The sequence below is a fragment of the Symphalangus syndactylus genome, chromosome 1 (genome assembly GCF_028878055.3).
Source record: "Symphalangus syndactylus isolate Jambi chromosome 1, NHGRI_mSymSyn1-v2.1_pri, whole genome shotgun sequence".
In the NCBI taxonomy this organism is placed as follows: Eukaryota; Metazoa; Chordata; class Mammalia; order Primates; family Hylobatidae; genus Symphalangus; species Symphalangus syndactylus.
In genome coordinates this window covers 63,104,588-63,126,506 of record NC_072423.2, presented here as the reverse complement: position 1 = coordinate 63,126,506, position 21,919 = coordinate 63,104,588, and the positions used below count along the sequence as shown (strand labels likewise).

Below are 21,919 nucleotides of genomic sequence, written 5' to 3'. Positions count from 1 at the left end.
ATCCAATTCTAGCACCAAAAGCACTTAGGAAGTTAGGAACTCAGCTTCTCACCCCTATGATCTGTAGCCCCCCACCAAAACACAGGCATCTCTGTCTGGTTCTAAGTAGCCTGGTATTTGGGGGCACTCTTTTCTTCTGTGTATGTGTCTCACTGTGGGATTTATGAAGAGACGTAGCTTTCTTGTGGTGGCAGAGGGTGGATGGAGCAGATGGAAGCCAGGATGTCCCTGTAAATCTCCATATTCCTGATGTTACTGCTGCAAATTATTGTCTCCTACACCAGTAGTTCTGCAAAACCACCAGCTACTTCACAAGAGAAAGTTATTGCAAAGGACTAAAGGGCCAGGAGCATCATAAATAATACGAATCAGAAAATTTTCTATTTTCAGCGTCTTCAATAACTGTCCCAAGAATCCTTTTCTGAATGAAAACTTTTTGGAATCATTTCATTCTCTACAGCAGAGATAATGAAATCATAGGTCCATTACTAAAATAAAGTTTAAATGTCTATTTAGGGTCCCAAATATCAATATATTTACAGAGTTGAATTATTCACCCTAAAATTCCATGCTACTAAAAATCACATAGCAATAACTTGTGATTAAAAACAAAAAGAAAAAAGCAGCAAAGGCAAATGGGGTAGTATATTAACTTTATTTTGAATTATTATATAACATGTAATATGTCATCAAAGAAATGAATTAATGAAAAACGTTTGTAGTTCAGTTAAGCAGACGATTTGCATAGGAATTGCTAGTTTTAAGTCTTAGGATGTGGTGCTAACTGAATTGTCAATTAGATTAACATAGAATAATCATTTACATGTGTGCAAACTAAAATGCAATTTTAAAAATAACAGACCTTTCCGTACAGTCTTTGGTGGGTGATTAATCATCTTCCCTGCTATAATCTCATCTAGATCAAATGTGATCCTTTTAAGCTAGACACCTCTTACCTACAGTAAGAAGGCCTCCATATTGTTAAAGCTACTTGCTTCAATTTTATGGCTCTAATATTGTTCAAGAACATTACCCACTTAAAACTATTGAAGTAATAGGCCAATGACATGTTTTAGTGAAAAACAGTAAGTCTGTGATTCATACCATTTTGTCTTGTGGAACTTTGTTATCAGTACCCACAATGTTTTGCTTTGTATCAGTGATTAGCAACTATTTTTCCCATAAGGGCTAACTAAGGGGAAAATATAAAGCATTTAAGGCTATATTATTTTCCTCTTCAAAATGAAATAGCTTTTTGAAATTCTCACAAGAGAAAATGTATATTTGTACAAATTTGCTGAATGAAAGAATGTCAATGAGGAAACTGGCACTGCTTTTTACCCACCAAAATGTTTATATCTGGGTGTTTTAGCAGCAGAGAGCTTTCTAATATTTTATCCTAGAATCAGGTTGCAGGCTTTTTGTACAGCTGGTCAAGCTGTAGGCACCTCTGGGGCCTGTGAGTTGCTCATTCCCTTGAGACATTTATCAAAATATGCTGATGTTTGTTGCATTAATTGTAATAAATTTTAAGAGAATATCTTCTAATTTTGAAGATTATGTTCTATTATTTACTGAATTAAAGATAATCCTTTTAGTAACAATGAAAGTTGGTTAAACAAAAATTCTTTTGGGATTACAACATTTTCCTCTAAACATGTCTTTACATAGACACTGACTGAAAACCAGAGCAGAACATGAAGAAATAAGCTAAAGATGTGTTTAAATAGCAGAAATACCATTGCGTTTATTTTGGTAGATTCCAGAAAGAAGGTTTTATTTTTGTATGTGCAGTTAGGCACTGACTGAGGCATTTAGACACCATTAATTATAAAGTGCATTGAATATAAGTTTTGATCCCCTTCAAAGGAATAATTAAATAAACCTCATATTTCGTTCTTGGAATCAGTCAACTCAAAAACATGCATAGATGAAGACTTACTAAGTGCTAATAACAGTCTTTTATTATTCATACTCCTGCAATAGTAATAGCAACATACTGTACTTGCGTGTATCACATTTTATCCAAGGACCTCAAAGTCATTCTATCAAGCAACACGGTGTTGGAAACTCAAGATTCCACAGCATGTTAGGTATACTTACTTATGGAATAGGAAATAGATTCCCAACAATACAGCCAAAATAAAAGACCAGAGAGACAAGCCTATATATGTCTCGTGGTTTATAACTTTCTGAATTTCCAAATTTGCCACTGGTATCGCAACCTACCTACAATGTTGACTCTATGTAAAACTGATTTTTACATGTCAGGAATAAGATGAGGATCAACGAACAAATGCACAGTCTGTCTTTTCTATAGTTTCAATAGTCCATCTTTGAATAGCACATAATGGAATGTCAGAAGTGGTTTTTTAATAATGTATGTTTACACTTCATTGATTTATAACAATCATGGCTATGGTTCTTGGGTAGAGGAAAATGTTTTATACTGGAATGACATATATATGTAGGTAAAATATGATAGATCTATATATTTTAGCACATCTACATTTAACACAAAAGCAAAAGTGCATCAATCCATTGAAGGTCAGCTTTTCAGTCTTTTAAAGGAACAAAGCATTCTGTCTCCTTGCTTAGTACTGAGAACCCTGTGTAAGTACCTTAGAGTTTAACTGAGAGGCCCAAGTTAGCATTGTTGAAAATGAGTTTCTGTGGAATCTGTGAATATGCCAGGCCCCCCGGGAGCTGAGTTACAGGACACCATGAGAAGTCCATGGTGAAGGGGCAAGAGGGTCCCTGAGCTGTTTGGTTCTTGACTTGGAGCACAGAACGTAGCTCTTCTTTGTCAGGGACCCACAGGGTGGGCATTCTGGGCATTTTTTTTTTCATAAAAGAATTTCCAACACTGCTTGAAATGCAATTTCTTTTTGGACAATGTGGTTAAACTTTCTATCTTTCTGTCAAATATGGAGCTAAGTTAGCTCTTTCTGGGACCTTCTTTACTTCTCAGGAGACGCAATATACGTTCATTTTTGGTTAGTTCTGCCGGAAGTTCATTGGCCTGAAAGAAGAGAAGATGGGCATTAGTGAATCCCCATAGCTGGTGTGGTTTTAGGGATTCTAAAGAGGGGCATTTGACCCACCCTTTCTCCTTCACTAATGAAAAAAATCCACACTGGACTCACTCTTTTATGTAAAGGTATTACAAATCTTCTTTAAATGTATAAATATTACTTGTTATATCCTTATCTCATTCTTAGAGACATTTTCCAGCCAGATCCCTTACTAGACTGTAATCTCCTAGGGGGAAGGAAGGGTCCAGATCTAATTAATCATTGTATCCTTATCTCCAGCACAATGCCCAGCATGTCTAAAATGTGCTCAGTAAGTACTGGTCAAACTAAATGTTATACCTTATATGTATTTTATTATTTTATTATTATTATTTTTTGAGACAGGGTCTTGCTGTGTCACCCAGGCTGGAGTGCAGTGTTGCAATCATGGCTCACTGCAGCCTTGACCTCCCCAGCTCAAATGATCCTCCCACCTCAGCCTCCCGAGTAGCTGGGACCACAGATGTGCACCACTATGCTCGGCTAATTTCCGGAGATGGGGTTTGCCATGTTGCCCCAGCTGGTCTTGAACTCCTCGGTTTAAGTGATCCTTCTGCCTCAGCTTCCAAAGTGTTGGGATTACAGGCATCAGCCACCGTGCCCAGCCTACCTTATATTTATTAATGTATGACATGAGGTAGTCTGTCCACTAAGGACTTGGGACTGAGTCAGGACTCAGCAGGTGTCTTTTTTGTTTGTTTGTTTTTTGAGATGGAGTCTCACTTTGTCACCCAGGCTGGAGTGCAGTGGTGTGACCTCAGCCCACTGTAATCTCTGCCTCCTGGGTTCAAGCAATTCTCCTGCCTCAGCCTCCCGAGTGGCTGGGACTACAGGCATGTGCCATCATGCTCGGCTAAATTTTGTATTTTTAGTAGAGACGGCGTTTCGCCATTTAGCCAGGCTGGTCTTGAACTCCTGACCTCAAGCGATCCACCTGCCTCCGCCTCCCAAAGTGCTGGGATTACAGATATTGCGCCGGGCCAGATATCTTTTGATGAGAAGGCAGAGATAGGAAACCTCCAGCACATAAGAGACACCTGGGAAAGAACAGCATTGGTGGCTAACACCTTCCACCTTACCCAGTATCACTTGAAGTCCATTCTTTTCATATTGCTGCTGAGATACATCCATTAGGCATCTAGTGAGCCAGTCCCTACCATTGACAACAGGTGTGATGTGGAAGTGGTTCTCAAACCTGTTGGTTTCAGGACCCTTTATACTCTCAAAAATTATTGAAGAGCCTAACAAATTTTGTTTTTAACTTATTAAAAATGAAAGCGGAGGGCTATGCACAGTGGCTCACACCTGTAATGCTAGCACTTTGGGAGGCCGAGGTGAGAGGACCACTTGAGCTCAGGAGTTGGAGACCAGCCTGGGCAACATAGTGAAACCTCATCTCTATTATTTAAAAAGAAAATATTTTCAAAAAGAAAAAAAAAAGAAATTAAAAGTGAGAAACATTTAAAAATATATTTATTAATTCACTAAAAATAATAAATCCAAGTTAATATAGTTATGAAAAATTAAATTTTCAAAAGCAAGTAAAAATTCTGAGAAGAGTAGCACTGCTCAACAGCTTTATATATTTCTTTCATGTGTAGCTTAGCAGAATACAATTGGATTCTCATATTTCCATCTGTATCCTGTCTATTGTGATATGTTGTTTTGGTAGAAGGATATAAAGAAAATTAAGCTTCACACAGACATGTAGCTGGAAAAGGAAGGAGTATTTTAACAGTCTTTTTGGATTGTCGTAGATATTATTCTCTGACACCACATCAATACTCAACAAATGGTAATTTCTTGAAGGTTAAATGCAATGTGGGATTTGAAACCATATCAATGAACTTTAAAACCCACAGGTTTATCTATTTATAGTTGGATCTTTTACCTATGCATGGTATGTAACATGCACTGCTCATTTGGAAAATATCAGTTCACTGAGTTTGTAGAATGTTGGCACATTTCATTGTGCAATATCAAAAACTCACATTCTGGCTGGGCGTGGTGGCTCACGCCTGTAATCCCAGCACTTTGGGAGGCCAAGGCAAGTGGATCACCTGAGGTCAAGAGTTTAAGACCAGCCTGGCCAATATGGCGAAAACCTGTCACTACTAAAAATACAAAAATTAGCTGGGCGTGGTGGCACATGCCTGTAATCCCAGCTACTCAGGAGGCTGAGGCAGGAGAATCCCTTGAACCTGGGAGGCGGAGGTTGCAGTGAGCTGAGATCACGCCACAGCACTCCGGCCTGAGTGATAGTGAGTGAGACTCCATCTCACAAACAAACAAACAAAAAAACTGATCCATCAGAAAAGCCTTTAAGTTTTGGGAAGCTGTTAAGGTCACAGTGGTAGATACCTTGTTCTTTCAAGTAAAAATAGTGTTCTATGAAAAAAGTGGCAGGTTCACTTTGCAATTCAAACAACTGCACAGGGACTGTGGAGGCTAACGCAACTCCATCTTGGATGCTAATCTGCCATGTTTACTTCTTTTTTTTTTTTTTTTTTTAAGACGGAGTCTCACTCTGTTGCCCAGGCTGGAGTGCAGTGGTGCCATCTTGGCTCACCGCAACCTCTGCCTCCTGGGTTCAAGTGATTCTCCTGCCTCAGCCTCCCCAGTAGCTGGGATTATAGGTGCGCACCACCATGCCCAGCTAATTTTTGCATTTTAGTAGAGATGAGGTTTCATTGTGTTGGCCAGGCTGGTCTTGAACTCCTGACTTCAAGTGATGTGCCTGCTTCGGCCTCCCAAAGTGCTGGGATTACAGGCATGAGCCACCACACTCAGCCTGCCATGTGATTAACCCTAGTTTTGGGAATGCCTCTAAGATTCCTGTTTTATCTACTTTTTGGTGTGTGTTTCCTACTGAAAATCCTGACCATAGGTCAAAACGACCTTGCCCATTAAGTCCTGCCCTTAGGCAGTCACATAGTGTTCTTGCCTTTCCCTGAGAGGTTGACTTCACTTGTCCTGTATATTCCTTCCCTTAGGCCCTGGGTCTGGGGAGTCATGTCCCGCGACTATGACTCCTGTCCCTGTTACTTTCTGAGAAACTGGATATGTCAGCCTGTTTTTATTTTTTTCTTCTTTTCTGCTGTGATCATCTGGATGCCAGCTTCTTTCTTGGCTTCTCAGCTTCCTCAGACTTTTGGGGGCAGGTTTGCCTGCTCACCACCCAACAGGTGCTTTTTTTTTTCTTTTTGAGTTGGAGTCTCACTCTGTTGCCATGCTGGAGTACAGTGGCGCAATCTCGGCTCACTGCAACCTCTGCCTCCCCAGTTCAAGCGATTCTCCTGCCTCAGCCTCCTGAGTAGCTGGGACTACAGGCGCATGCCACCACGGCTGGCTAGTTTTTGTATTTTTAGTAGAGATGGGGTTTCACCATGTTGGCCAGGATGGTCTTGATCTCTTGACCTCATGACCTCATGATCCACCTGCCTCAGCCTCCCAAAGTGCTGGGATTACAGGCATGAGCCACTGTTCCTGGCCAGGTGCTTTTTCTTGAGATAATCATCATACTTCAGTACACAGCAGAAGTGCTGTAGGCATGCTTTCCATTTCATCACACAGAATTTTATTTTATTTTATTTTATTTATTTATTTTGAAACAGAGTCTTATTCTGTCGCCCAGGCTGGAGTGCAATGGCACAATCTCTGCTCACTGCAGCCTCTGTCTCCTGGGTTCAAGTGATTCTCCTGCCTCAGCCTCCTGAGTAGCTGGGATTACAGGCGCCCACCACTGTGCCTGGCTAATTTTTATATTTTTAGTAGAGATGGGGTTTCGCCATGTTGGACAGGCTGGTTGTGAACTCCTGACCTCAGGTGATCCACTCGCCTTAACCTCCCAAAGTGCTGGGATTACAGGTGTTAGCCACCATGCCCGGCCCAGAATTTTATTTATTTATTTATTTTTTTAGACAAGATGGTCTCACTGTGTCACCCAGGCTGGCATGCAGTGGTGCAATCATAGCTCACGACAGCCTCAAACTCCTTGGGCTCAAGCTGGGACTACAGGTGTGTGCCACTATCCCTGGCTTTTTAAATTTTTTTTCTGGAGAGATGGGGTCTTGCTATGTTGCCCAGGGTGGTCTTGAACTCCTGGCCTCAAGCAATCTTCCCACCTAGGCCTCCTGAAGTGCTGAGATTATAGGTATTGGCCACTTTGCCCTGCCATCACACAGAACTTTATTATTATTATTATTGTCGTTATTATTTTTTGAGACAGAGTCTCGCTCCGTCGCCCAGGCTGGAGTGCAGTGGTGAGATCTTGGCTCACTGCAACCTCCACCTCCCGGGTTCAAGCAATTCTCCTGCCTCAACCTCCTGAGTAGCTAGGATTACAGGCATGCACGACCACGCCTGGCTAATTTTTGTATTTTTAGTAGAGACAGGGTTTCACCACGTTGGCCAGGCTGGTCTCGAACTCCTGACCTCACGTGATCCACCTGCCTTGGCCTCCCAAAGTGATGAGATTACAGGCGTGAGCCACTGCACCCGGCCAATTACACAAAATTTTAAAAAGATGTATAGGAAGAGCCAAAATTTAATAAAATTGACGTTTTTACTGCTTCATCAGAGACATTCTTAAGTACAACTGGTATTTTTGTAATTTACAAAATTTATAAAATAATTTACAAAGGCTTGTAAAATATTTTGCCAGTACAGTTTAGTGTTCCTGCTTTGAGGTGTACTAAGGCCCCAACAGTTTCACCCACCATTGCTTTTGCTTTTGTACCATTAGAGCAAATGTCAGCACAGTGAAAAAGGCAGATAAGATCTTGTTTGTTTTTTTGGGAGACAGGTTTTCTCTCTGTTGCTACGGCTGGAGTGCAGTGGCACAATCATGTAGCTCACTGCAGCCTTGAACTCCTGGACTCAAGCGATCTTTCCACCTCAGCCACCCTAGTAGTTAGGACTACAGGCACACACCACCATGCCCAGCTGTTTTTTGTTTTTTAATTTCTTAAAGAGATGAGGTCTTGCTGTATTGCCCATGATGGTCTTGAACTTTTGGCTTCAAGCGATCCTGCTGCCTCAACCTTCCAAACTGCTGGGATTACAGGCATGAACTACCTCAACTGGCTAACATCTTTTTATTATCAAGAATATGGTTTTGAATTCTCTTTTAAAATTGTAAATAGATTTTTATATTTTTTGTAGAGATGGGGTCTTGCTATATTGCCCAGGTTGGTCTTGAACTTCCAGGCTCAAGTGATCCTCCCACCTCTGCCTCCCAAAGTGCTGGGATTACAGGCATGAGCCACTACACCCAACCTTGTTTTGACTTCTTAGACCCCCTGTATGGGTCATGAAGATCTTCAGGGGTCCAAGGATCCCGCTTTGAGAACTGTTTGTATAGAGGAATCAGAAGGATGTTCTTGTGGCCGGGCATGGTGGCTCATGCCTATAGTTCAGCTACTCGGGAGGCTGAGGCAGGAATATCACTTAAGCACAGGAGTTCAAGGTTACAGTTAGCTATGATGGCAACACTGCACTCCAGCCTGGGTGACAGAGTGAGACTCTGTCTCTAAAAAGAAAGAAGGATGTTCTGGGAATTTCAGGGGAGGCCATTAAAGGGTAAAGTGGCATGCAGAATGGGGGAGGGAGGCTTGGTTGTAGATGTTACCTGTCCCACCATATTTTTTTCTCTAGCAGCCAAGCCTGGAATCCCAGTTGCTTTATCTGGAAACTTGATCCCAGGTGAAGCTTCTGCAGTCCCCATCTTCTAGCTGGATCCTGCTCCCTGACCTCTATCCGCTGGCTGGAACCTCACTTGTTAGGAATTGTAAGTTTGCCACAAGTGGTCTGCTGTGCAGCAAGTCCTGTGGCTGCACCCCTTCTCACCACATGGGACCCTTGATGCCGATGCTGGATTCAATCACAGAGGAAATTATTATGCTATGCTACTACAGACCAGAGGCTCCTCTATGGGGTCAAGTTCTGTTAGCTTAGTTCCTGCAGGAACAGATATTGTACAGGCCTAACACCTGGGCCTGCAGAGAAATGCTCCTGGTAAACAGACCCAAGCTTCATCCAGTCTCAGAGCAAACACTCAGGAATAACTGAGCTGTCTACATCAGTGGCTGGTCCATGGTAAGCAGACTGGAAGGTAGTTAGAGGAACCTCTACAGTCAAGGAGAAGGGAGCTTAAGAAGCTCTACCTCTGTCTACCAGCCTGCCAGCGTGTTGCCTTGTGTGACCATCTCCATGAATGTCCATATCCTCTGCTATTAAAAAAAGCTTTATACTTTCAAATCATGTTGTCAAGTTTTGGTCATTCACATCACCATTCTGTCTTCCATGTTGTTCTAAAATCCTGGTTTAATTCCTCTTCCCTCCCCGTTAGTCCCCACTAGATTCTCAGGTTGCTGAGATTGTAGAGATTGATGTGATGGCGAGTGCCCCAGGCTAGCCCCTAAAGGCTATCTCGTTCATTATGGAGCAGGAGCATAGGCCCATATTCATGATACTACAGTATCAAACTGCCAAATCTCCCCACTGCTCCTGAGAGAAGATGTGCTCAGTCAAGGGTGTTGGAAACATAAGACCCCTGCACCCAGGGGTATGGCTACAACCTGAGGAATGGCTATAGCGTGAGGAATGGCTGTTGGGGCCACTGGTTGGCCTTCTCCTCAGGCATCTGTCTCGAAGCCCCAGAGCAGAAGTCTTGGAACTCCTGGAGCAGAAGAGTGTTCTGTACTAGCTGAGAAGTCACTTTCTCCCGGAAGCCTCCAAACCATTCTTTTACTCCCCTGCTTACAGCTCTTGTCACTCCGTATTGCAACTGCTTTGTTTAATTGTCTTTATTCCCCACTACACTCTGAGCTTCATGAAAGCAGCAACTGTGAATCTTATTCACTACTCGCATTCCCAGCACATAGCACAGTGCATGGTATCTAGTGTTTGTTGAACGAATGAATGAAAGCCAAGAATGCTCCTTCTGCAGGAATCCCAACACCCTTGCCGATGGAGCTGCTATTAGCAAGACTGGCTTCTAGGGAGTGGCTGGTAGGAAGCTGGGGTCTTCCCTGGCAGCTCCTCCCAGGTGTCTGAGGGCTTCTGCAGTATGAAGCTCCAACAGGAGCGCCCACACATGTTTTCAAGTCATTTTTAAGGAAGGGTCCAAAGCCTAGCATTTTGCCCACTGGAAAATACTTATAACTGGTGATTATTCTATTATTCTAGGAGATGCACAAGGAATTGCATTTTTCAGTTTCTATATATAGGTACTAATATTTCCTCCCTGTGAAACCGCCTTTGCAAAATTATAACTGAGGAAATTAAGACAGTGAAAGAAATCAGACCTAACCAACTCCATCTTGCTTCTAAACTTTAAGCTGTGCTTATTCATTGCTGGGCATAGGTCAGACTAACTTTGGGAAGGAATTCAGCTCATGGTTTGACTCTGAAACAAAACTGGTAACAGCCCTTTCCCGAAAAGACCCCCTTCTTGCCTAGGGACCAGTCTGCCTTTGTAGCACTAACAAGTTAGCTACAAGATTAGAAATTACAATTTAGGGCCAGGTGTGGTGGCTCACGCCTGTAATCCCAGCACTTTGGGAAACCCTGTTTCCCAAAGTGAAAGTTGGTGAAACCCTGTTTCTACTAAAAATACAAAAAATTAGCCTGGCATGCGCCTGTAATCCCAGCTACTTGGAAGGCTGAAGCAGGAGAATCGTTTGAACCTGGGAGGCGAAGGTTGCAGTGAGCTGAGATCGCACCTTTGCACTCCAGCTTGGGCAACAAGAGAGAAATTCTGTTTCAAAAAAAAAAAAATTACAATTTAGGGGTCATGCAGCTTCTGGCTCCAAGAGTTTGAACTGCCCCGACTTGCTCCTTGAGGTAACATCACTATTTTAAAACCTAAGATTAGTGCTTGAAATATTTTGCAGACCTTGCACTTGATGGATCAGTGACACCACCCAGACCAGTAATCTGGCCCAATCACTTCTGCCATCGCACCTAGAAACAGAAAACATTTAAGAAAACCTACCTTTGACCCCCTATGATTCCATCTCCAATCTGGCCAATCAGCACTCCCTACTTCCCAAGCCCCTACCCACCAAATTATCTTTAAAAACTCGGATCCCCGAATGCTCGGAGATACTGATTTGAGTAATAATAAAACTCCTGTCTCCCGCACAGCTGGCTCTGTGTGAATTACTCTTTCTCCATTGCAAGTCCCCTGTCCTGATACATCTGTTCTGTCTAGGCAGCAGGCAAGGTGAACCCATTGGGCGGTTACACTTGCTTGGATTCAGGAGGGTCCAAAATCCAGCATTTTGCCCACTTGAAATTACTCATAACCATTATTGTCAGTAGTTATTCCATTATTCTAGGAGACACACAAGGAATTACATTTTTCAGTTTCTATGTAAAGGTATTAATGTTTTCTCCTTGCCTTAATTCAGTACTGGATAGCTCACCAACAAAGACTAGTCTCTTTAAGAAGTCTGTGCACAAGGTCTAAAGATAAGATCTAAAGAAAGGCAATTGTGATTTCAACTGGCTTATCACACAGCCCGGCCAGCTAATGGAAAACAAATCCAAGTATCTAAGGAGAGATAAGCAGAAATGTTATAGACAAGCAATTCAATGGGAATGGGGAAGTAATACTTCTACATGCTGAGTCAAATGAAAAAAGTGACCCCTGGCATGTTGTTTAACTGGCACTTCTTAAGGTTTCTTTTCAAAATGTCATGAAATGTTATATGTTTTTTTTTTAGTATTAAAAAAATTTTAACACAGTAATATATGCTTAGAAAAATTCAGAGTATGTTAAGTATAAAGTAAAGGTTGCTTTTCATATCCTTCTCTATTCGTAAACACCAATACCACTTCCTCCTCCAAAAGTTTGTAGTTTATGACTGGGCGCAGTGGCTCACGCCTGTAATCCCAGCACTTTGGGAGGCCGAGGGGGGCGGATCACAAGGTCAAGAGATGGAGACCATCCCGGTCAACGTGGCAAAACCCCGTCTCTACTAAAAATACAAAAAAATTAGCTGGGTGTGATGGTGCACACCTGTAGTTCCAGCTACTCGGGAGGCTAAGGCAGGAGAATTGCTTGAACCTGGGAGGCGGAGGTTGCAGTGAGCCGAGATCGTGCCACTGCACTCCAGCCTGTCAACAGAGTGAGACTGTCTCAAAAACAACAACAACAACAACAAAGTTTGTAGTTTAGGCGAGGTGTGGTGGCTTATGCCTATAATACCAGCACTTTGGTAGGCCAAGGTGGGAGGATTGCTTGAGTCCAGGAGTTCAAGACCAGCCTGGGCAACATAGCAAGAACACATCTCTATAAAAAGAAAAAAATTTACATTTAAATAAATAATAAATAAGTAAATAAAGTTTGTAGTTTAGTGCATTTTCTCTCCACTCCGTCGTGCAGGGTGGAGTGCAGTGGCGTGACCATGGCTCACTACACCCTTGACCTCCTTGGCTGGGTTCAGGTAATCCTCCACCTCAGCCTCCCCAGTAGTTGGGACTACAGGTGCACACCACCACACCTGGCTAATTTTCGTATTTTTTGTGGAGACAGGCTTTCGCCATGTTGCCCAGGCTGGTCTTGAGCTCCTGGGCTCAAGCAATCTACCCGCCTCAGCCTCCCAAAGTGCTGGGTTTACAGGAGTGAGCCTCTGCGCCTGGCCCATGCATTCTCTCAAGACCTTTCCTAGGCTACTCTCCTCTGCTGCAACCTATACATGTGCCAGCTTAAGCAGATGTTGAAGAGGAGGAAGTAAAATGACAATCATTAAAAAAAATTCTTATTGTGTACCCTCCCACCGTGAAGTTTGGCCTAATTGTAAATGAAGAATTTAGGACTAGAAAAAAGTGGGTTTGTTTTGTAACAGTGGCATGTACTCCTACTAACAATACAAAAGCAACCAAATATAGCACAAGCAATTCTCAAGATACGAACATCGAACTTATGGGAATGGTGATAAACTACCAGAATTTTGGCATTTTTAGGGCACATCTTGGATGATAGAACAATACTCCCATAGTAACTGCTCTCCCTTTCTTCCTCACCTCCACCAGGAGAGTGCACCATTGATAATTGATAACCACCAGCCAGGCGTGGTGCCTCATGTGTGTAATCCCAGCACTTTGGGAGGCCAAGGTGGGCCGATCACTTGAGGTCAGGAGTTCAAGACCAGCCTGGCCAACATGGTGAAACCCTGTCTCTACTAAAACACAAAAAAATTAACCAGGCTTGGTGGTCTGCGCCTGTAATCCCAGCTACTCGGGAGGCTGAGGCAGGAGAATTGCTTGAACCTGGGAGGCGGAGGTTGCAGTGAGCCAAGATCGCACCACTGCACTCCAGTCTGGGTGACAGAGCGAGACTGCCTCTCAAAGAAAAAAAGAAAACCATTGATAGCCCCCTCACCCATCACACAACGCACGTCCATGGGGAACCTGGTGCTAAACCATTTGTAAATGACCTGCTTCTGGGTCAGGGTTTCGTACATAGCAGAGCAGCTTCCTCGCTGCAATCTATTGAAAGTCAGCCCTTGACACAAGGGTTTGTTAAAAAAAAAAAAAAACCCACTGATATGAGTCAGGGTTTTTATTAATAGTAGAATTTCCTGGGTCTAACTGTACTGCTCACTAATCACCTACTAATAGCAACCTTGAATGCCCTTACTATGCAAAGAATGAAGATGGTGACTGGAGCCAGGGAGATGTTTATCCTTCCTGGCCTAGGAGGACACTTCAAGGGGCCCAATCGAGTTAAAAGATTGCTTAGTGGGTACCTTGTTTCTCAGGGATGGGTCTGCCCCTGCTTCTAGGAGCAGCGAAACTGTTTTAACGTTCCCGCTGAGCACTGCTGCATGGAGCGCTGATGTCCCATTCTAAGAGAAAATGACAATGTGTGTCAGGAGTGAGCTCACAGCCATTGGCATTCAGCATGGCTTTCATCATAAACCATCTGGGTGATAAGACTGTAACCTCATACCCTTAACCTTCCTTATCTTGCCTTGTACTTTTCAAAGTCACATCAGCTCTTAGTATAGTGTCCTTGGATACACAACCAATGGTCAGTACAAATATTGCTAATGTTCTCTCACAAGTGAAATACGGAATAGGGCTGAGGGGACACATGACTTCATGGTCACTCAGTCTGTTTTACATACTTTGGAACTTGCTGCAGAAGAAACAACAACGCCGTGCCCAACATTTTTGTTCTTCAGAGACAACACGTACAGTCTGTAGTTTTGCTGAGCCACTTCCAGCGAGGCTAGAGGAAGAGCTGTTTAGCCAACGGGCTGACCTGTCAGCCCAGCTACAGACACTCTGAGCACTCAGGCGGGCAGGACTGTGATTGTGGAGCTACAGGGCTTAAGAGGAAGAGTATGTGGGGTGAGGCAATGCCCCGGAGCTTTGAGTTGGAGGATTTTTGAGCACAGAAGGGCCTCATAGATGAGTTGTTAATGTTTTATGACATTTACTGCAAATATTTATCAAAATAAGGAACCAGCTAAATGCAGCATGTAGCTGGACCAGAGAGAGGAGGGGAAGAGACTCTAGCAAAACTAAGAACAGTGGGCCGCCATAAGACATGGTTCTAGAGGGTACAAATGTCTACAAATAGTACCTAAATGCAAACTTAGTTTCCTAATTAATTGCTCATAATAAAAACCACTCTGATTTTGTAAAAGAGTAAAATATCATACCCAGAGAAAAATTCCAGCAAAGCAGCATTTTTCTATGGTTGCTTTTAAGTATGTATGATAATTCACTACCCTTGTAACAATTTACTTGTCTAAATCTTAGCCAATCTATCAACTTCACCTATGTGCAACACAGGTCAGAATTTTTTTTTTTTTGGAGACAGTATCTCGCTCTGTCTCCCAGGCTGGAGTACAATGGCGCAATCTCGGCTCACTGCAACCTCTGCCTCCAGGGCTCAAACGATTCTCGTGCCTCAGCCTCCTGAGCAGCTGGGACTACAGGTGCGTAACAGCCGCCCTGCTAATTTCTGTATTTTTTGTAGAGACAGGGTTTCGCCATGTTGCCTGGGGTGGTCGCCAACTCCTGAGCTCAGGTGTTTTGCCCGCCTCGGCCTCCCAAAGTGCTGGGATTACAGGTGTGAGCCACCATGCCTGACCAGGAGTTTTTAAAAAGCCAAAAAAGAGCTATTTGAAACAAGACTAGATTTTGCAAAGTTCAAGCTTTCTAAAGCTTGTTCCTTTTATTCATAGAATTCACTTTCATAGATGGTTTATTCTTACTTTAAAACAATTTTTTTTTTTTTTGGAGACGGAGTCTTGCTTTGTCACCCAGGCTTGAGTGCAGTGGCGCGATCTCGGCTCACTGCAAGCTCTGCCTCCCGGGTTCACGCCATTCTCCTGCCTCAGTCTTCCAAGTAGCTGGGACTACAGGCACCCGCCACGCGCCTGGCTAATTTTTTGTATTTTTAGTAGAGATGGGGTTTCGCCATGTTAGCCAGGATGGTCTCGATTTCCTGACCTCGTGATCCTCCCGCCTTGGCCTCCCAAAGTGCTGGGATTACAGGCGTAAGCCACCGTGCCCAGCTAATTTTTGTATTTTTAGTAGAGACGGGGTTTCACCATGTTGGCCAGGCTGGTCTTGAACTCCTGATCTCAGGTGATCCACCCGCCTTGGCCTCCCAAAGTGCTGGAATTACAAGTGTGAGCCACTGTGCCTGGCCTTAACAAACAGTTTTAACAAGTGCAGCTTTCTGGCTGCTTCTTTTTTCTTTTTCTGGAGATGGAGTTTTGCTCTTGTCACCTGGGCTGGAGTGCGGTGGCGTGATCTCGGCTCATTGCAACCTCCGCCTCCCGGGTTCAAGCGATTCTCCTGCCTCAAACTCCTGAGTAGCTGGGATTACAGGTGTACATCACCACTCCCGGCTTGTTTTTGTATTTTTAGTACAGACGGGGTTTCACCACATTGGCCAGGCTGGTCTTGAACTCCTGACCTCAGGTGATTCGCCCACCTTGGCCTCCCAAAGAGCTGGGATTACAGGTGTGAGCCACCACACCAGACCAGGAGTTTTTAAAAAGCCAAAAAAGAGCTGTTTGAAGCAAGACTAGATTTTGCAAAGTCCAAGCTTTCTAAAGCTCGTTCCTTTTGTTCATAGAATTCACTTTCATAGACGGTTTATTCTTACTTTACAAACAATTTTAACAAGTGCAGCTTTCTGGCTTCTAAAGCTCATGGCAGGCCAGGCACAGTGGCTCACACCTGTAATCCCAGTGCTTTAGGAGGCTGAGGCAGGAGGATGAGAGAATCACTTGAGCCCAGGAGTTCAAAGGTCAAGACCAGCCTGGGCAACATAGCAAGACCCTGTCTCCAAAAAAAAAAAAAAAAAAAAAAAAAAAAAGCTCATGGCAGATGAAAGTAGCTCATGAGCTCATTAGGGCAGGGAAGAGAGACCAACACATTGACAACAGCAGTTCTGTATTAACTGTCAGCAAGAATGGAATCTAAAAATATAAAGAGCAGACATGAAATATCCAAAAAGTATCTGGGGTCATTCAAGGGCAAGTAGGTTTTATATACATTGATAGACCCTGAGAGGACAGCCCCAAAGCTAAGCCACTGTGTCAATTTAGAACAGATTTGGTGTCCTGTATTTAATAAAACAGGAGCATTATATCTCAGGGGTCAGCAAACCACAGCCTGCAAATCAAATCCTGCAAGCTAAGAACTGTTTCTACTTTTAAAAATTTTTGCAGAGGCAGGGTTTCACTCTGTTGCCCTGGCAGAAGTGCAATGATACAATCATAGCTCACAGTAACCTTGAACTCCTGGGCTCAAGCAATCCTCCTGCCTTAGCTGGGACTACAGCCACACACCACTGCATCCAACTAATTTTTAAACTTTTTGTACAGATAGGGTCTTACTATATTGTCCAGGCTGGTCTCTAACTCCTGGCCTCAAGCAGTCCTCCTGCCTCGGCCTCCCAAAGTGCTGGATTATAGGGATAAATCACTGCACTCAGACTGTTTTTACATTTTTAAATGATTTTAAAAAGATCAAAAGAAGAAAAATATTTTGTAATATGTGAAAACATGAAATTCCATAGATACAATGTTCATAAATAAAGTTTTATAGGAATTAAGATTTTTTTTGAGAGAGGGTCTCCTCTGTCACCTAGGTTGGAGTGCAGTGGCTCGATCACAGCTTAATTTCCCAGGCTGAAGCCATCCTCCCACCTCAGCCTCCCAAGTAGCTGGGACTACAGGTGCATGCCATCACGACCAGTTAATTTTAAAAACATTTTTTGTGGAGATGGAGTCTAGCTATGTTGCCCAGGCTGGTTTGGAACTCTTGGATTCAAGCAATCCACCCGCCTCAGCCTCCCAAAGTGCTGGGATTACAGGTGTGAGCCACCGCACTGGGCCTTTTTGTTGTATTTTCTATGGTTACTTTTGGATTACCACAGCAGAGTTGGGGCAGTTGGGAGAGACTTGTATGGCCCACAAAGCCTAAAATATTTGCTATCTGGTAACAGTAATATTTACTAACATTTCAGTAAATATTACTAGACATAAATATTTACTCTATAGTATATATAGTATATGTTTATATTATATCGTATATACTATATATTATATTGTATGTATTTACAGTATATAGTATATATTGTATAGTATATACTGTATATAGTAAATATATGCCATATACTAATATACCTCCTGGCCAAGGCAGGAGGATTGCTTAAGGCCAGGAGTTTGAGACCAGCTTGGACAATATAGTGAGACCCTATCTCTACAACAAATTTAAAAATTAGATGGGTGCAGTGGTGTGTGGCTGTAGTCCCAGCTGAGGCAGGAGGATTACTTGAGCGCAGGAATTCAAGATAACTGTGAGCGATGATCACATCGTTGTACTCAAGCTTGGGCAACACAGTGAAACCCTGTCTCTGAAAAAATGTAAATTTATACTATATATATACTATATGTATACTGTATATATATACTATATATAGTATACTGTATTTATATAGTGTATATATACAGTATACATATAGCATACATATATGTATATATAGTATAGTGTATAGTATATATACTATATATATACAGTATATACTATACTATATATATATACACTATACACTATATATATAGTGTATAGTAAATACATTCTGTAGTATATATTTGCTATAGTAATATTTATATATATTTATATATTAATAAATATACTTTCACTGTAGTAAATATATTAGTAATTAGTAATATTTATTACTATTTACTATTTAGTAATATTTACTAAAATATTAGTAAGCATTACTATTAATATAATAATATAATAAAATCAATATAATCAATAATATATATTATATTAGTAAATACAAATAGTAATATTTATTAAGCCTTTACAGAAAAAGTTTGCTGACTCCTGATATATACTATAGGTTAGAAATATTTTAATTAAAAATGATCAAAATTTAGGCCAGGTGGGGTGGCTCATGCCAGTAATCCCAGCACTTTGGGAGGCTGAGGCAAGTAGATCACTTGAGTTCAGGAGTTCGAGACCAGCCTGGCCAATATGGTGAAACCCCATCTCTACTAAAAATACAAAAAGCTGGGCGTGGTGGCAGCACGCCTGTAATCCCAGCTACTTGGGAGGCTGAGGCAGGAGAATCACTTGAATCTGGGAGGCAGAGGTTACAGTGAGCGGAGATCACGCCATCGCATTCCAGTCTGGGCTACAAAGGGAGACTCCATCTCAAAAAGGCAAAACAAAACAAAACGAAAAGATCAAAACTTAAAAAAAGAGTTTTGGCTCTGTTTTTCAGGGGACCCGGGTCTCCATACTGACGTATTTTCTGAGGCTTCCAGGTGTTTGAGGCTTATTTTATTTCACTTAAGGGAACAAAACAGAGAGGTTCTTTCCTCAAGAAAACGAAGAGAATGGACATAAGTGTCTGTTCTTCTTCCTTGATTTCACAAATCCTCCAAATGGTGTCAATATGGTATACTTTCCAATTTAGCTATTTCATTACTACTGTCGATTTTTTTTTTTTCTGGAAAACTAGGTAATGACAGACTGTGGTTCACTCTTTCTACCACCTCCCACTTCTACCAGTGCCCCTGGGATCTCCAGCATCAAGAAGCTGCAGGTGTGTTCTCTCAAGAATCCAACCAACCAGGCTAACTGCACCCAAGTTCGACACAGTGCCCAAGTGAGGACTTACTTTCTAACCTCTCTCTTACAGATTAGTAAAATTTATCTTTAGGTCTTACCTTCAAAATACCAAGAGTGGGTGAGAATTTAAGCAACTCTTCTATGACATCATTATACCCTTTGTTGGCTGCTTTCAATAATGCTGTTGTGCCATCCTTAACAGAAAGACAAAAATAAAAGTTGATTATTAACATATGTCTGTGTTGCTTGAGAGCTGTCAGTTGGGAACTGGAAAGTACCGTTGTCAGAAACTAATGACATGTGTAAATTAAGCACAGATCAGCAATGTCTCTTAATCTAGGAGCATTTTAGAGAATATTAAGCAGTTAATTCTGCATGAAAGAGTATCAGATAAACCGTGACTTAGATTATGTTAGAACTCTGCCATTTGGGAATTCATACTCCTATAGTTCCTGAGAACACTGGGCAGGGGACAAGGGGAATTTCAAGAGCATATTTTTAGGCCATGGATGGACCAAAAAGGCATTCTCTGCTGTTCATAACTTAGGAGAAATGGTTAACTGTCTTTAATAATTTAGATCATTGTTGAGCTGTATTTACTGTTTCTAAAAAAATGTATACAACCTTGCCCTAGTCTGTGTGTGGGTAGTGCTGGTTAGGGGCAGGGGTGATAGACTAAAATCTGCTAGAAGGCCAAGTGCAGTGTCTCACGCCTGTAATTCTAGCACTTTGGAAGGCCAAGGCGGGAGGGTCACTTGAAACCCCGTCTCTACCAAAAATACAATAGCCGGGTGTGGTGGCCCGTGCCTGTAGTCCCAGCTACTGTGGAGGCTGAGGCACGAGAATCACTTGAACCCGGAGGCGGAAGTTACAGTGAGCTGAGATCGTGCCACTGCACCCCAGCCTGGGTGACAGAGTGAGACTCTGTCTCAGAAAAAAATAAAATAAAACCTGCTAAAAAAGAATGAAAAGCCAAATTCAAAAATTAATATTTAGCTTCCGTCATTACTTTTTGGCTCAAGAACACAGTTTCCAAATTCCTTTTTCTCTCGCTTTCACGTATCAATCGCTGTGTTTGGAGGATTTAGTTCACAATTCTCCCGTAGCCAAGAAACCACTTCGGCCTGCCATTAGGGTTTATCTGTAACCAGAAAGAAGGAAGATGGAATTCGGGGGCGGGGGGTTCTTTTCTGGCTTCAGAGATTGTGGGAAGAAGAGGAGTGGGAGAGAGGGCAGTGAAATGGTGGCGAACGCGTCTGGTGATTTCCCTTTTTTGAAGCTTAGACTTGGATAGGGGAAGGTGGGTTACGTAGGCAAGGGTTATACAAAGGCCATAGCAAAACACAAAAAGCGAACAGCATAGGTGGTCAGGCTGTCTTCAAGCCTTCCTTATGGGGAAAAGGGCCTGCTGTGGAGCACACAGAGGCAGTATTAGGTGACACCAGCAGAGGCCAGTGGAGACTGGCGGGCCGACAGGGGTCGGGGTGCAGGGGGTCTGCAGCTCCAGGGAGCAGGGGCGAGAGGCAGGGCCTGCAGGAGGCGCAGCACCAGCCAGGGGATCCCCCTAGGACAGCCCCCAGGACAGCCGGGAGGCCCCGTCTCTACCGCCCCCAGGCCTGAGGCTAAGATTCCACCCTCTCTAGTGCGTCCCAAGGTCATCTCGGGTGGAGGAAGAGAGAGACCGAGCGGCACCGAATCGGACTTCGACTTTGTTTTCCTGCTCAACAGCAGGCGGAGGTTGGGAGGAAGCCCATGTGGGCTGCAGACTCAGTCAAGACCCGTTCTCTCCGCACAGGCGCGCTAGGAGGCTTCGCTCTGTGGCCGAGCGACCCGGGCACTTACGTTCCGCGCAGCGTCGCGGTCGGCTCCGCGCAGCAGCATCACCCGTACCACCTCGCTGTGGCCCATCTGGGACGCGATCCACAGGGGCGCTGTCCCGTCCTGCGGGAAGAGGAGGCGGCGGCCGCCGTGACTGGGGCGCCCGGCCCCACCCGCTCACAGAACGTCTTTTAACACCAGGGGTCTGAAAGCGAAAACCCCGGGAAGGCACTCCCTGACCACAGATCACACTCTGCAGCTGATCCACACCGCCCAGGAGTCAGTGAGAAAAGAGGGGGTGTGTGTAGCCCACGGACGCAGGCGGCACGTGGCTGAGCCTGGGCTACTTGAATAATTGCCAGTATTCAAATTTTGGCTTATAAAATCATCCATTTTGTGGCTGGATCTTTTACCAAAAAGGGTGGTACAGACTTCGTGGAAGGATGCGTGGGAACCTTGCTTTGAAGGCTTGGGGGAGCAGCTGACCTGTATACATACACCACAGCAGAACCAAATTCCACAAACCCAGAGAGAAGCCGGCCTATTCCCCCCAGACTGTCCATTTCTTTGCTTTCCCAGTGGGTCACACCTTAATGTTCACACAATACACCCTTCATTCCCATAGAAAGCAGGCAGTTTCCTTTGAGGTGGGGTCTGCAGGCCAGAGAACTCAAGTCATTTCTCCTACTCTTCTAGTCTGGTGTCCAGAACCCTCCACAGCCACCTCATTTCTCAGGGGGCTTAATTTTAGGTGGAATGTGTTGTTGTGTCTTCTAGGAAGTGATGCACATAACTAGTTATGGCAGGACAGCATTTTGGGGAATATTTCCTCTGCATATATTTGGAAATATTTCCCCAATATTGCTTTCTCTGTGCACACTAGTCCATGAAGTGGAGATAAT

The 21,919-nt window shown here is 43.3% G+C and overlaps 1 protein-coding gene across 6 annotated transcripts in view; it reads right to left on the bottom strand.

The window, feature by feature from the left end:
- Window positions 1-636: 636 nt before the first annotated feature.
- Window positions 637-21,919, bottom strand: part of ANKRD29 (ankyrin repeat domain 29) — a 65,005-nt gene continuing 43,722 nt past the window's right edge. For 2 of the 6 annotated variants that reach the window (XM_055236156.2, XM_055236157.2), the window contains 4 exons: window positions 21,042-21,140; window positions 19,298-19,393; window positions 13,832-13,930; window positions 637-3,022 (listed from right to left, as the gene is read on the bottom strand). In XM_055236156.2, coding sequence (XP_055092131.1) covers window positions 2,939-3,022; window positions 13,832-13,930; window positions 19,298-19,393; window positions 21,042-21,140 — 378 coding nt within the window. In that variant the 3' untranslated portion in view covers window positions 637-2,938. Of the gene's footprint in view, window positions 3,023-13,831; window positions 13,931-19,297; window positions 19,394-21,041; window positions 21,141-21,919 lie in introns of those variants that run through there. The other 4 variants (XM_055236170.2, XM_055236164.2, XR_010115506.1 and 1 more) reach the window with 4 other exon arrangements.